Here is a 15,137-nt window from a genome sequence, read left to right on the forward strand (position 1 = left end):
TATACATATATATATATATATATATATATATAACAGAAATACAAAATATCACAATGTCAATTTTTTGCAATATCATGCAGCCTTAATTATAAGGAACATTTAGCTAGTTTAAAGGTAGGTTAGGTGATTTAGGAGAGGCTAGCCATAGCAAGGTAGCTTTGAAAGTAAGATCCCACCCTCACTGCAAATCACTCTCCAAAGCCACGCCTCCTTCAAAACACACGAACGCACAGGCACAGGCAAACCAGAGGCTAAGCAGCGACATGATGAGACGATGTTTGTTGGAGTGTTGAATGCAATGCTGTCAGATTGCTCATGTTTCATTTACCGGTGAGAAAACATTACAGTACAAAGCGCATAATATTACAATAACGTCTTCCATTCTCGCTCGATCTGCAATAGCATAATGGAACGCGCTGATGACGTATCATGTCTGCCCAAACAGGGTGCACAGAGTTATGCAAATACATACATTGACTGGCAGGTAGGACAGCCTATTGTAGTCCTCAGACCAAGGGATATGACTGGACGAACATTTTATGGTCCTACGCCTTCCACAGACGATATAAATACATATAAATACATTTAGACCACTTAACTTAGTGATTAAAGCCACGCCTCCTTCAAAACACACGAACGCACAGGCACAGGCAAACCAGAGGCTAAGCAGCGACATGATGAGACGATGTTTGTTGGAGTGTTGAATGCAATGCTGTCAGATTGCTCATGTTTCATTTACTGGTGAGAAAACATTACAGTACAAAGCGCATGATATTACAATAACGTCTTCCATTCTCGCTCGATCTGCAATAGCATAATGGAACGCGCTGATGACGTATCATGTCTGCCCAACCAGGGTGCACAGAGTTATGCAAATACATACATTGACAGGCAGGTAGGACAGCCTATTGTAGTCCTCAGACCAAGGGATATGACTGGACGAACATTTTATGGTCCTACGCCTTCCACAGACGATATAAATACATATAAATACATTTAGACCACTTAACTTAGTGATTGCTATCGGTATGTGAAGAGACTTTCAACCAGCATAACAACAAATGTTTTTGAACCAAATCACCTACCCTGCTTTTATTTTATTATGGATCTGATTCCACGTAATCTTTTTCCTAACTATTCTATAAATTGTTATTTTAATATTTCAAAGGAAGTAAGTTAGCCAATCATAACAGATGATTTGAGGGAGAAAAAAAATAAACTAAACTGATAATTCAGATGGTTTTGATACCTGAGGAGCTGTCACTGCTGGAGGAGGAGTCCGAGTCGCTGGATGAATCTGAGTCGCTGTCTGTACTGTCAGATGAGGAATCTGAAGATGAGTCGTCGTCTGAAGAGGAAGAGGAAGAGGAGGAAGAATCAGATGACTCAACGTCCTGATTCTGGGTCATGATCATCTTAGGAGCATTCTTCAGGTGTTCTCTCAACTCATCCCTGAAAGGAAAAACAGTTCAGTGAGCATTATTTCTCAATAACTGGAGCAGACCCAAAAAGAGAAACTTCACAGGGACGTACGTAAGTCCTCCAAGGCCAATTGATGTGAAGAAATTAATGGCAAATCTAGTGTTCCTCGGGTTGTCACGTGGGAAAAGACCCTCGAAGAAAGACTGAAGAGTCCTGAGGAATAAACAAACGATATGGTCCATTATACGATTCCATTATTAATTATCGATTCATTTTATTCAACGAAAAAGCACAGTACACAAAGAAAAGCACTTACATGTCCTTCAGTCTCTCGTTCAGTTTTGGCAAACCCATATAAGCACAAAGTTCCTGGAACAAAATCTTCACAAAGATTCGACTGGAGGACGTCGTTGTGTCTTCACTCATTTTAACGCATTCAAGGACCTGAGGAAAAAATATATATCAGGAAATCAATAATGTGTCTGGCTATATTGATGTGTTGTTGTCTAAAACGTAATTACAGCTTACAGGACACATTCGTTATTAGCCATGTCTAAATTTTGATGTGGTGAATGTAAAGAAAGAAGTGATAAAAGTAACTCACACTCCATGGAATGGAGTCTGTGTAGAGGAGATGAGAAAACATTCGAGCAACATTACGCAATTTGTTGGTTTCAAGCCGGTGGATGGTTTCATACTGTTCCTGGAAGATGGCCTCAAAACTCTCCATGTAATCTTTCTTCAGCAGGCAAAACCTCTACATAAAAGATCAAAATATCAGAAGAAGAAACAAAAACAACTCTTGCAATCTTGCACTAATATTGCAGATGAGATGTGTCACTTTAAATATTCATAAATCTAGAGAGAGAATAATGATGCCTTATTGTCATGTTGGAATCTATAAATAAAAAAAAATAAATAGAAACTTAAATCAAATAATTTTCTAAACAATGATTTAAAAATTACATTAAAAAATAAACTTAAAAAAATCATTTAATTAATCATTAATATAACATTAAAACAAAATATAAAAATTATAATTATGGTTATCTCAATATGACTTGAAAGCAGCATAACAGTCAAAGAGCGAAAGACAGGCTCACCCCAGCAAGGAGACCAAAGAACTTCTCGTATGTTCTTTGCTGGGCACAACAGTCTAGGATCATGTTGCACAGCTCTTTCTGTGAAGAGAAACAGATGCACATGAGAAAAAAAAAAAATACTGAGATGCAGACTGAGCATCAGGGCACGGCACTTTAAACAAACATAAAGGGAAGGTGTGGGGCTGATCATCCATTCCCAGCACTTCTTCACTTATGCCTATTGATCTTATAACCTCATATCTTCAAGGAGCCTAGGAGTCTGTCTGAGACAGACAGAGCGACAGACGGGCTCAAGATCAATTTAACAAATTAAACCTGAATGATCTAAAAACAGTTCTGGTGAAATCTCAAGGCTCTTTCCTCAAGTGCACTGGATATCAGTCTAGGCACATGAAGCACTAAGCACTTGAGATATGGATTAATCATTAAGAGGTTTTTGTAAAATAATGAAAAGATCACACAAAGCCAACAGCTTCAGAAGACTTGGAAAAACAGTGCTTGAGTCATACAGACTACTTTTATGGAGCTTCAATATATTCAAAAGAGTTGCCAGGACATTATACAAATTTTTACCTTTCCATGCATATGGGTATATGGATAAACATGCAGGCGAATTAAGAAACCTCGTTCTAACAAGTACAAGGGCAGCGAACCAAAAACAACAACAAAAAAGGGCTGAACCCAAACTTTTGAACACGTGAGTATGGATATCTATGTCTATGTATATCTATCTATCTATCTATCCATCTACACACAAACACACACTTTAAAAAAAAATTAATTAATACTTTTATTCAGCAAGAATGCATTAAATTGTTCAAAAGTGACAGTAAAGACATTTATAATGTTGATTTTTTTCTCTCTTTTTTTTGCAAACTTTCAATTCATAAAATAATACAGAAAAAAATGCATCATGGTTACCACAGTAATATTAAGCAAATGTTGTCGATATTGAAAATAAAATGATTTTCTTGAATGATTTCTGAAGGATAATGTGACACTGAAGACTGGGGAAAAATTCAACTTTGCAATCATAATATATTAAAATAGAAAACAGTTGTTTTAAATAGTAATATTTCACACAATTAAAAGTGTCTATTGTATTTTTCTTAGTAAGCATTAGAAACTGACCGAAACAAAATACGGGGGGAAAAAAAAAAACTATGGAAGTCAGTGGGGACCAGAAACTGTTTGGTTGCCCACATTCTTCGCAATATCTTCTTTTGTGTTCAGCAGAAGAAATAAATTCATACAGGTTTGGAACAACTTGAAGGTGAGTAAATCATGACAATTTTTGGGTGAACTATCCCTTTAAGAAATGTTCTAAGCATCTAGGGCAGAAACGTCAAAAAGTCTGCTGTACCTGGAGGCAAGCAAAGAAACCTATGGTGGAGAGGTGATGTCAGGAAATCCTCTTCAGTTCAAAAGTTTGAAATCCCTTAGCAAACCTTCCCTCATGACTGGCCTTGCTGTGTTCCTACCTACCAGGGCTCAACAATAAGGACTACCCGATGGCCCGGGGTCAGTGTCAAAGATGCTCGGGACAGTTGACGAAATTGTCAATGGCCTGATCGGGCCACTGCTGCGTCATCACGAAAGTTTTCATTTGCATGTGTTTTTAAGCCATGCTAATTTAAAAATTCAACCGATTCCAAAGCATTCAAGCAAGACGCAAAAGATAATTACATTCAGTACTCACACGCTGTGCTATGTGTACAGTCCGCATATATTTAGAGATGCATCTTTGACAACGTTCAAGCCCCGAATTAAATTACTTTCCGTGCCTTCTTACTGACTGCTGTTCCATAACCGCCACCTGCTCTCAGAGAGTGAATATGCGTTCTCATGCAGCCCTGCTGCTTTTCCTAACAAAGCAACAATTCATTTGTATCTTTGTTCTATATATTGTGCTATTGCTTGTAATTTGTTCATTTGTTCTTATTTACTGACTGTTCACTTAACTTTAATAATGAGCCATGCTAATTTAAAAATTCAACCGATTTCAAAGCATTCAAGCAAGACGCAAAAGATAATTACATTCAGTACTCACACGCTGTGCTATGTGTGTACAGTCCGCATATATTTAGAGATGCATCTTTGACAACGTTCAAGCCCCGAATTAAATTACTTTCCGTGCCTTCTTACTGACTGCTGTTCCATAACCGCCACCTGCTCTCAGAGAGTGAATATGCGTTCTCATGCAGCCCTGCTGCTTTTCCTAATAAAGCAACAATTCATTTGTATCTTTGTTCTATATATTGTGCTATTGCTTGTAATTTGTTCATTTGTTCTTATTTACTGACTGTTCACTTAACTTTAATAATGTTTCAACTTTATATTTGTTAGGCTAGTAGTTTTTGCTCTGGTATCGAAATTAGAATTGTAAAATTTAATTGATATCTTAAATGTTGGTGTCATATAAGCTTATTATAAGAATACAAGATAACAGGGGTCAAAAACAATGATAACAGCAACTATTTTATTTATTTTTTGTGTGGAAGGGCCAGTGAAAATATTGGCAGGGCAAGTAAAAATTTGAACCCCTGGCCCAATATAAAAATCTTTAGCGTTAAGCAAAGCCTACAGATGCTCATTCCTCCCCTCACAGGAAACAGGAAGGATTATATGCTCCAAACAGCCATTTAACTCTTTCCACTTCACACCTGTGGCTCAGCTGAGCTCCAGAGATCTGTGCTGCCCTTCACTGTATGTGTAATCTCAGGATACAGGAGCTGCCACACTTCTCTACTTATACCTCATAACACTCCATAAGCCTATTGATTTCAGGCCAACATATATTCATCAGGGAGCTCAGGATTATGAGGAAAGGCATGCTTGTGATCAACTTACAAATGAAACCCCGACAGGCTGCAGTCTGGCACCAAATTAGAGTCGAAGCTGAAAACTTAAGGAGGTCTAAAACACTTTCAATAGAAGGATATCAACAACGTCGCGACCAAGCAGATACAGTATTGAGCACTTGAGGTATGGCTGAGTATTAAGTCCTGATGAGATTGTTTCTGACTCTTCTAACAGGTGTCTGCAGGCAGCGAGCCACATGTGCCAGGTGTGACGGTAAGGTGTTCTGATCACAGGACAGTTTGAGACGAACTGCAGAGCAGAGAGGTGGTTCAGCCCTACGGCACAAGTCTCTCATATTAACACCCTATATATATTTCAGGGAGCTGAAATCGCCTACAATCTGTGCTTGATTACTGATAAGAAAACCCTTTTGAGTGATATCATTAAAGGAAAGGAGGGGATGATTTTTGGCGAATTATTTAAATTTCAGAAAACTTTAATTGTTTATTAGTACTTTTATGTTGAATTTGTGTCATTTTTTGGACCCTGACAGCTCCCCCCCATTTATTTTTGTTGTTTGGCACAGATCACTCTGAATATTCTGCATATCTAAAAATTATATATACCAGGTTAGGTATAAGGTTCAAAAGCCTAGGGTTGGTAAGATTTTTTTTAAAAGTTTCTGAAAAAGTCCCATGCTACATAAAAACAGTAATATTGTGAAATATTATTACTATTTAAAATAACTTTTCTGTTTAAATTAGGGCTGTCAGTTTAACGCGTTAACTTAATTAGTTACAAAAAAATAACGCGATTAAAATATTTTAACGCAGTTAACGCACTGGCCCCGCCCCCAGACCTGTACATCATCTTACATTTCATACAGTTGACTGTTGACAAAAATGATGCATCAGTTTGTTAACTTAATTAATTAGTTATGAAAAAATAACGCGATTAAAACATTTTAATGCAGTTAACACACTGGCCCCGCCCCCAGACCTGTAAGTCATCTTACATTTCATACAGTTGACTGTTGACAAATATGATGCAGGGCAACAACTCCATAAATGCAGTTATGCCCTAAAATTCAAGATATTGTTCAAGATAAATTCCCCTTTATGTGTTTTTCTCATATTTATATCATACAATATCGATATCACACGAGCAGGGAGAGCAGTATAGGCTATTACACAAGTGCTGTTTTTGACCCGAATATCACAAGTTTAAATGCGATTTTATACAACAGTTCAGTAAGAAGTTGATATTGTGTTATATTTTAAACACAATATTATGTGTTTTTGCTCAATTTCGCAAAGAATATATTACCTTTAAAGCCACAGCAGAATTGTTGCGCGTCTCCGAGCAACACAGCGGTGATTCGTTTCTGAATGAATCTGCGTTTTGAACGAATCGTGTGAACCAATGATTCAAAGACCCTTTCATAAAGAGAGCCGTTTACTTCATTCCTGAATGAATCAGACGTTTGAACGAATCGAGTGAAGACATTTACCGCCACCTGCTGGCAGATTTAGTTTAATATTTAGAGTATCATTTAATTAATAATAATAATAATAACAACATTAAAGGGATAGTTCACCCAAAAAATTTTAATTCTGTCATGATTTACTCACTTTCATGTGTTTCAAACCTTTCTTTTGTGGAACATAAAGGAAGGTATTCTGAAGACTGTTGGTACAAAGCTGTTTTGGTTACCAATGACTTTCATTGTATGAACAAACAATACTGAGATGTTTCTCAAATTATCTTTTATGTTCCATAGTTTATGTTAGGCCGTTGTAGCCTTAATGTTTATGTGTAATACATTATTTTGTTGAATCAAATAAAATATTTCTAAAGCTACAATTTGTAATGTCTACTTGATACTTTCTCATTTAACAAAAATATCTTTAAATAACCTTTTGTGGGTATTTTCACAGTCAAATTTATTTTGCGATTAATTAGATTAATCAAAACATCATGTAATTAATTAGATTAAAAATTTTAATCGACTGACAGCCCTAGTTTAAGTATGTTTTAAAATTAAATGTATTTCTGTGATGGCAAAGCTAAATTTCCAGCAGCCATTACTCCAGTCTTCAGTGTCACATGATCCTTTAGAAATCATCTTTGGTGCTCAAGAAACATTTTTTACAATTGTGCTGCATAATATTTAATTGTGATGCAAAAGTCCTTACTCCGTTTGGCAATGCAAGCCTTTACTGTCACTTTTGATCAATTCAATGCATCCTTGCTGAATAAAAGTACTAATTTCGTAAAAAAAAAAAACGTTATAAATTGGAACGTTGGAATTTTTATTTCTGAGCCCAACACTTCTCAGAAATTAGTAATACAACCGTCAGTAAAGCTTCCAGTTCCAGAAGAAATCCAACTACGGTTCTCTGACTCAGCTAATACCTGTTCCTCATGTATGAACGGGGAAATCCCTGCTAATTAAACTGCTCTAATAACACCGGCAGCATTACTGTGCAGCAGACCAAGCAGGAGCACAAATCCGCGCTTTGGCATTGGTGAATCACTCTCTGATTCACTCTCTGATTCCCGCATGCCCTCACTGTAAGTGCAACATCTCATCCCTCTCCCCAGTATATCTAGAGGAACCACAGAATGATGGACGGATTGTGATTGACACAGAGCTGATAGAAGTGTTTCCCTAAGGACAGGCTAGTAATTTCTGAAGAGAGATATGAGAGGAAGGGAGCGCAGGAGAACATCCGTGATGTGAAATCTGTAATAGTGCACAGCAAGACTGTTGCCACAGATGACCAGCCATCTGCTCTGCAAAGACTGATGGAAAATAAATTACGAAACACCATTACATTTTATTAAAGCAGCAGCACATGAAGAACAAAAAGTAACAAATGAAGGGCTTTAACTATTTAAAGAAACCTCAAAACTATGTCAGCCTATTTAATTTTCTCTGAAAAGAAATTGGCAGCGCTGTCAAATCGAACAATCTGCACAAGGACTGAAACCCAGACTCACACCCAGACAATCAATAACCACTTACCTCCAGTATATCCACAACACAATAAAACTTCTATATTGAGAGCAAAAAAAAAAAAAAAAGAGATTCTCTTGCTAAATCCCCAGTATCCAAAAATTAGAAGCTGAAACCTCACAAACAAACCAGCTTGACTGAATCACTGGCACACGTGGGACATTGAGTGAACTCAGCCACCTTTTTCTTTTAGCATGGATGAGTCTTACGCATCTACCAATGGGACGGGCAGAAAAAGTCAGGCTGAAGATCTGCCCGGTCAAGAACAAGCTGGAGGATTCAATCAATAACTCCAAGGAGTGAAAGCTCAGGTAAAGAGCACTTTGCAGGAGAAATGTATTTTCCATTACCCCCATATCGGGTGTGAAATATACTCCGCACATGCTGAATAAATATTGCATGTGATTTCACAAAGATATCAAAAGCACAGGTACTGTGCAAAAAAAAAAAGAACAATGAAAAATTATACACATTTTTTCTAATGGTATTAATAGTAATACCTAAATTTGGCACCCATGGCTTCTTTCAAACACTCATGCGTGCTTGCACACATATCTCTGCATTAAATTTCACTGGTTTTGGAATCATACTGAGGGTTAGGGATTTAAACACATCACTAAGAAAATGTAAAAGAAAACACTCTTTTTTCGAACATACCCCTAACCATATCCCTAAGCACTACACTTACAATATAAATGTGACCCGTGCTGGCAAAATGAGTCGGAATGCGCACGGGCTAATTACGAGTTACAGGCAAAACAAGTGAAAAATGTCAAATTTGGCTGAATTTGAGGTTTTCACAAAAATGAGTTCATTAAGCCCTTGTCTCCCAATGCTCCAAATAACAATTTTAGATGTTTACTTACCTTTATTTGCATGTTTTCCGAGAGGAGTACCTTTTCTCTGCTAGCTTCTCACGCTGACTGTCATCCGAAGCGTGCGATCCCAATAAATATACACGTATACACAGAATTACAGTATTTAAGTATTCACGCAAACATAATCTGTTATGTCTTAAGTGAACGTTTGGGGAACTGTTGGGGAAAAAACATCTGATGTGTAACATTATATTAGATCCGTGCATTACAGTAGGTCTTAATACTAGGCCATCTGCCTCATTAAAAGAAAAGAGGGAATCACTCGCTGCTCTTGATTGAACTGCTTTTGTAGTTTTAATAATCAATTTATTTGTAATGAACAGACTAAAGGGATTTTTACATTTGATTATATGTTTTTCTTACTTGAATGCTTTTGTCTAGATGTAAAAGGAAAAAAGGTAATGCATTATTTGTTTCTACTGTTCTACTGTTTTTTTTTTTGCATCTGTTCTTATTTATAATAACAAAGATAAAATAAAAAAAATAGCTATATTGTAATTATTAATATAGTATTTATAATTAAGAGAAGAACTGGAGGAAACGATGTTTTCTGGAACCTTCAGAAAACTTTAACTCGATTTTTCTCAAAATTGTCTTTGCTGACTCTATCGACATCAAACGGGTGTAGCTCAGTCATTTTTCGTCCGATTCCAACAAATCATACATCATTCTGAAGGTCTTTTAATGGCGAATGTGAACATAAAATAACTAATTTTTGGTAACTAAATGTGCTCATTGTGACTCATTTTGCCAGCACAGGTCACAAATACAAAATACATAAGTTTGGGATAAGTATGATTTTTTTTTTTTACTTTTGAGAGAAATGTTTCACTGTTCCCACAAGAATATTCAAGGGATAGTTCATCCAAAAATGAATATTTTGTCAGCATCTACACACCCTCATTTTGTACCTGTATGAGTTTCTTTCTCCTGTTGAACACACAAGAAGATAATTACAATAAATAGGTGCAATATAAAAATGGGTAATATAATAGAAACTTGAGGATGGACTTTTAACTCAGGCAAGTAAGCAACCATATACAATGTCCCAGCAAACACACAGCAATGCCCAAATACAACCCCTCCAGTTTCTTCTGACTTAATATTGTTCTGATTTAAAAAAAAAAAAAAAAGACTTAAATTTCTTCATCTAGAGATAATCCGAAGCAATTATCCTAAATGAAAACAGACCACAGAGGAAAGCTAGTTATAAATACTAGAAGACACACCAAATAAACAAAATGCTGAACGGGCATCCATATCCCTCTCTGCTCTTAATGCATTCTTGCTCCGTAACAAACACAATGGCAGCAGAAGCTTTTTGTGAAACTAGTGTCTCATGCAGCTGAATTATCTATCTGCTAACCGAATGTAGTTGTGATTCAGTCTGATGCACTCAATCCATACGTTCATACTCCATGTGGCTGAGGCTGGCGGAGGCAGAAATGTGGCTGAATAATGAACAGGCCATCTGTGAAGTCCCATGATTCATTCTGCACTTCTGATGTGTTTATTGCTCACAAGAGCAATAATCACGCCATCAACTCCACTGCCTGACAGCGGCTGCTCAGCATCAATTGTCATTGCCTTTGCTAATTTTCACTCGAACCTTGATGAAAGTGTGCACTATGAAACATTTTACAATCCTCTTCTGAAAAGGAAATTATGAGACTGGCTGTGATGTTTTCAATACCTTCTGCCCTCAACATCTCAACACAGCAAGTTAAACCATCTATATTTTTAGACACCAATGTCCGGCCTTCTCTTTTCTGAGGGTGAAGTATGAAATGATACCTTTAAACGGAAGGCTGAATAAGAGTGAATCATCTCAGCTTCATGGACCTCAGAGCAGACAGAATAATGTGACGTGAATGAAAATGAGGCTCCCAAGTTTTCATAACCCATGTTTCTTTTTTTTTTCCCGCTAGAAGTTGTGGCCTGACCTACTGTTGAACTACTGTTTAAAAGTTTGGGGTCACTTTCACTTTAAAAAGATAAAAAAAAATTTAATTATTAATTTTATTCAGCAATAAATTGAACAAAAGTGACTTTAAAGACTTAAAATGTTACTAAAAAATATTTCAAATAAATGCTGTTCTTTTGAATTTTCTATTCATCAAAGAAATGTATCATGTTGTCCAGAAAAAAATTAAGTAGCACAACTGTTTTCAACAATGATGATGATGATAATTTCTTGATCACCAAATCAGCATATTGGAATGATATCTGAAGGATCATGTGACACTGAAGACTGGAGTAATGATGCTGAAAATTCAGCTTTGCATCACAGGAATAAATTACATTTAAAATATATTAAATAATAATATTTCACAACAATATTACAGTTTTTACTGCATTTTGTATCAAATAAATGCTGCCTTGGCGAGCGGAAGAGACTTTTGAAAAAAAAATTTTTAAAATCTTGCCAACCCCAAAATTTTGAGCAATAGTGTTTGTTAGATGCTTTTAAACAAAGTTTCTGCAAACAGAAAACACGGTACATGTATGTTAAATGAAGCTGAGGGCACTATATACCCTTACTGGTAACTGAAAGTATACAACCAACAAATTGGTCAAACAGTTAAACACACAAGGCACAAAAGACATGTAGAACCTTGGGAATGATGGGAGTTCCAATTCCACATAAGTTCAGTGTAGGTCTTCAGCTCTGTAAAGCTCATTAACATCTTGTGTGGAAACTGGAAACCAAACATATGGTGGACTTCTTGCAGACTATAAACAAGCTCCACCCTAACAGAGACACCTGCCAATCAGTAGCAGCTGTATGGAATTTAAAGCTACATTCCACCTTTTTATAGTTATCTTTAAAACATGTGAAAGCGAATGACCTCATCCAGAGGGATTTTCCTAAAATAGAAAAGTTCCTCATCTTATTAATGACAACAAACACTAACCCTAAATGTTCAGCCTGGAATTGCAGCTATGAATTATACGCAAATTGGGTGTTATTTTATAGGGCTCCCTCACTTTTTGACTAATAAATTTCAATGAAAATGAATGAATAAATGAAAACAGATAAGGGAATAAGTAAATTCAATAAATAAAAACCAGTCAAATTCAGACTGAATCACTAATTAATTATTCAGATTAATCAAAAACTAAAAAAAATATAATTCATACATTTCCATACATTTCAAGCTCTGATTACCCCCATGACTTTTGCAGGCCTGGAAAACCATTTTAAAATTACCTTATATTTTCAGGTATTCCATGACTGTGACCACATGACCACTTTGTTCATTTAAATGGGGAGTCATCTCAATTATCACCAGTAAAATATGGAGTGCCACAAGGATCTGTCCTAGGTCCTCTGCTATTTTCGATATACATGTTGCCCCTTGGTAATATTATTAGAAAATACGGGATTAGCTTCCACTGTTATGCAGATGATACTCAACTATATATCTCAACAAGACCAGATGAAACTTCTAAATAATATAAGCTAACAGAATGTGTTAAAAATGTAAAAGACTGGATGACCAATAATTTTCTCCTATGAAACTCGGATAAGACAGAGATATTACTTATTGGACCAAAAGACAGTACACAGAATCTCGTGGATTACAATCTGAAAGCTATATAAATAAAGCTTATTTTTTCAGGTTTGACTTGACTGTGGGAACCCTGCAATTTAGGAGCAAAGCCAGATCACTGGGCAGAAACCGCCATCACTAAAGACTCAAGGACGGTTTATTCTGGTGCGACAACTCAGGAGGGACAAAACACAGTGGGTTCCAAGGACGTGAACCCATATGTGTGAAAGAAACACAGCGCATGCCATGATGTTAAAACAAGCTCTAAACAAGGGACTGCGTTCATTGTGTCTCATTAAAAGGAACAACCTTTAAAGATACACGTGCCACAGTACATCAACCATACAACTAAAAAGAAATCAGTCTGACACATCAAATCAGGCAAAAATGTATTCGTTTTATGTTTCGTTATATGTTAATGTCATTGAGACGCCTATAAAAGTGTAGACTTATTGGTGAACGAAACCCCAGCCAAACTTTCAGATTCCCAGTTTCAGATGTCTAGTTCCAATAATAACTTATTTATCAAATAGTGATGTTAAGGATACCAGAGTAGTGGACGTGTTTCCTCATGCTGCACAGACACTGGGGGTTTGAGGCAGGCTCAGGTGTGTGTGTGTGTGTGTGTGTGTGTGAATCCGATGACGCAGATGACTGTGGTAGGTCTGGACATGAGCCATGTTCTGCCAATTCTGGCTTCAGAGACAGATCTGAGTACATCCCACTGCTAACAAACTGGCAAACACGAGCACTTCCTTGCAATGTAATCATTTACACAAGTACTTATTTCTTGATTTAAATCATGTATAAGCTGCATTATCAGCTCAGTAAAACAGTCTTATCAATTTGCTTAATGTTTTCTAAACAATGTACAGAAAAAAAAAAGGAAAAAATAACTGATCATAAGAATTTTAACAATATTCTAAATATATGTGTATATATACATTAACAGGAAAGTAGCCAAACAGGGATTATATAGTATAAATAGAAGTATGAACATTAATTTGTAAATATATATTTATAAAATAAAATAAAAAGTCCTATTTGCCAACATTATTTAATCCATTAGCTAACATGAACTAACAATGAATAAAACATTTGTTACAGTATTTATTATTTATATGTATTAATGTTAGTTAATAAAAATACAACAGCCATGAAATAATATTAACAGATAGGCCTTTTGATTTTAATAATGTTAGTAAATGTAAAAACCCATATTAAGCATTTAGGACTCACAGTAAATTGAAAATATGTTTTGAAAATAAATAAATATATACATATATTAAGCATTTAAGACTTTTTCCTGGTTTCTTTATACACAAAAGCAAAATCAAACAAATTGACAAGACTATTTTTAGCAGAGTGTTGGATGTGCAGCCAATAAGTGAACAAGATATATATTTTATTATATATATTGTTTTATATATAATAGTGTAAATGTGATTATAAATATATATAAAAATAATTATAATTACATAAATTATTTAATTTAGTGGGGTGGGGGGAGGGGGTCTGAGAGAAAAATAAAGTAAATTTGGCATTTTTGATGTGGACTTAAAATATTGGCAAGGGAAGTGCAAAACTGAACTACTGGCAACAACAGAAAAAAATTCTTATTGCAAAGACATGGAAGATTTATTTGGAGGTGACAGTGGGCTGTAGTGATGTCATCCACAGCACAGCTGACATATGTTTGTATGCTGGAGAGTGAGTAGATGCCTCTCCCCATCCTGACCTGCTCCCGCTCCTGAGCCTGTGCAGAGTACTGGAGCGATGCAATAAAGAAGGCATTTGTAGGATGCTACCCCTGTTACACAGTCTCCCTCAGGCCTGCAAACACAATGTTTCCATCTTGTGCACCTCACTGGCTCTTTTCTCAAATGGCCAAAAGCAGCAGATGTGGTGGTGAGGGTGACTCTTCTATTTCGGGACATATTTACAATCCCATCTTATTTGATACAGTTTGTCTAAGCAGAAGTCATTACAAAATGCGTAAAAAACATGATCCCTGCCATGCATTTTTGTTGACATTACATATATACTCCAGGGACAACATACAGATTTATCTGTACGGCACAAGTTAAACAAGACAGTCCATATTTGGAATAAGGCGGCAGAGTGGACCCAAGGGATTGAATCCAGTTATCATCCACATCTCTCTTAAAAGGTAAAATGGACTGATTAACAGGCTGAGCGCCAAAAAACCCAGGATGAGCAATATAACTAAAAACCACACATCTATCTCAATATTTATATCAGCTATTCAATGACATTTGATATATGTGACCCTGGACCACAAAACCAGTCTTAAGTCGCTGGGGTATATTTGTATCAATAGCCAAAAATACATTGTATG

General features: G+C 36.1%; 1 protein-coding gene across 1 annotated transcript in view; it reads right to left on the minus strand.

Moving 5' to 3' along the window:
- LOC107714361 (pre-mRNA-splicing factor CWC22 homolog) overlaps window positions 1-15,137 on the minus strand; it is a gene marked incomplete at its 5' end in the record, with an annotated part of 25,814 nt that overhangs the window by 5,931 nt on the left and 4,746 nt on the right. The window contains 5 exons of the mRNA XM_016520182.1: window positions 1,250-1,452; window positions 1,534-1,635; window positions 1,739-1,866; window positions 2,027-2,179; window positions 2,526-2,603. Coding sequence (XP_016375668.1) covers window positions 1,250-1,452; window positions 1,534-1,635; window positions 1,739-1,866; window positions 2,027-2,179; window positions 2,526-2,603 — 664 coding nt within the window. The remainder of the gene's footprint in view (window positions 1-1,249; window positions 1,453-1,533; window positions 1,636-1,738; window positions 1,867-2,026; window positions 2,180-2,525; window positions 2,604-15,137) is intronic.

This window comes from Sinocyclocheilus rhinocerous, unplaced genomic scaffold, assembly GCF_001515625.1.
Source record: "Sinocyclocheilus rhinocerous isolate Xijiao unplaced genomic scaffold, SAMN03320098_v1.1 scaffold449, whole genome shotgun sequence".
Taxonomy (NCBI): Eukaryota; Metazoa; Chordata; class Actinopteri; order Cypriniformes; family Cyprinidae; genus Sinocyclocheilus; species Sinocyclocheilus rhinocerous.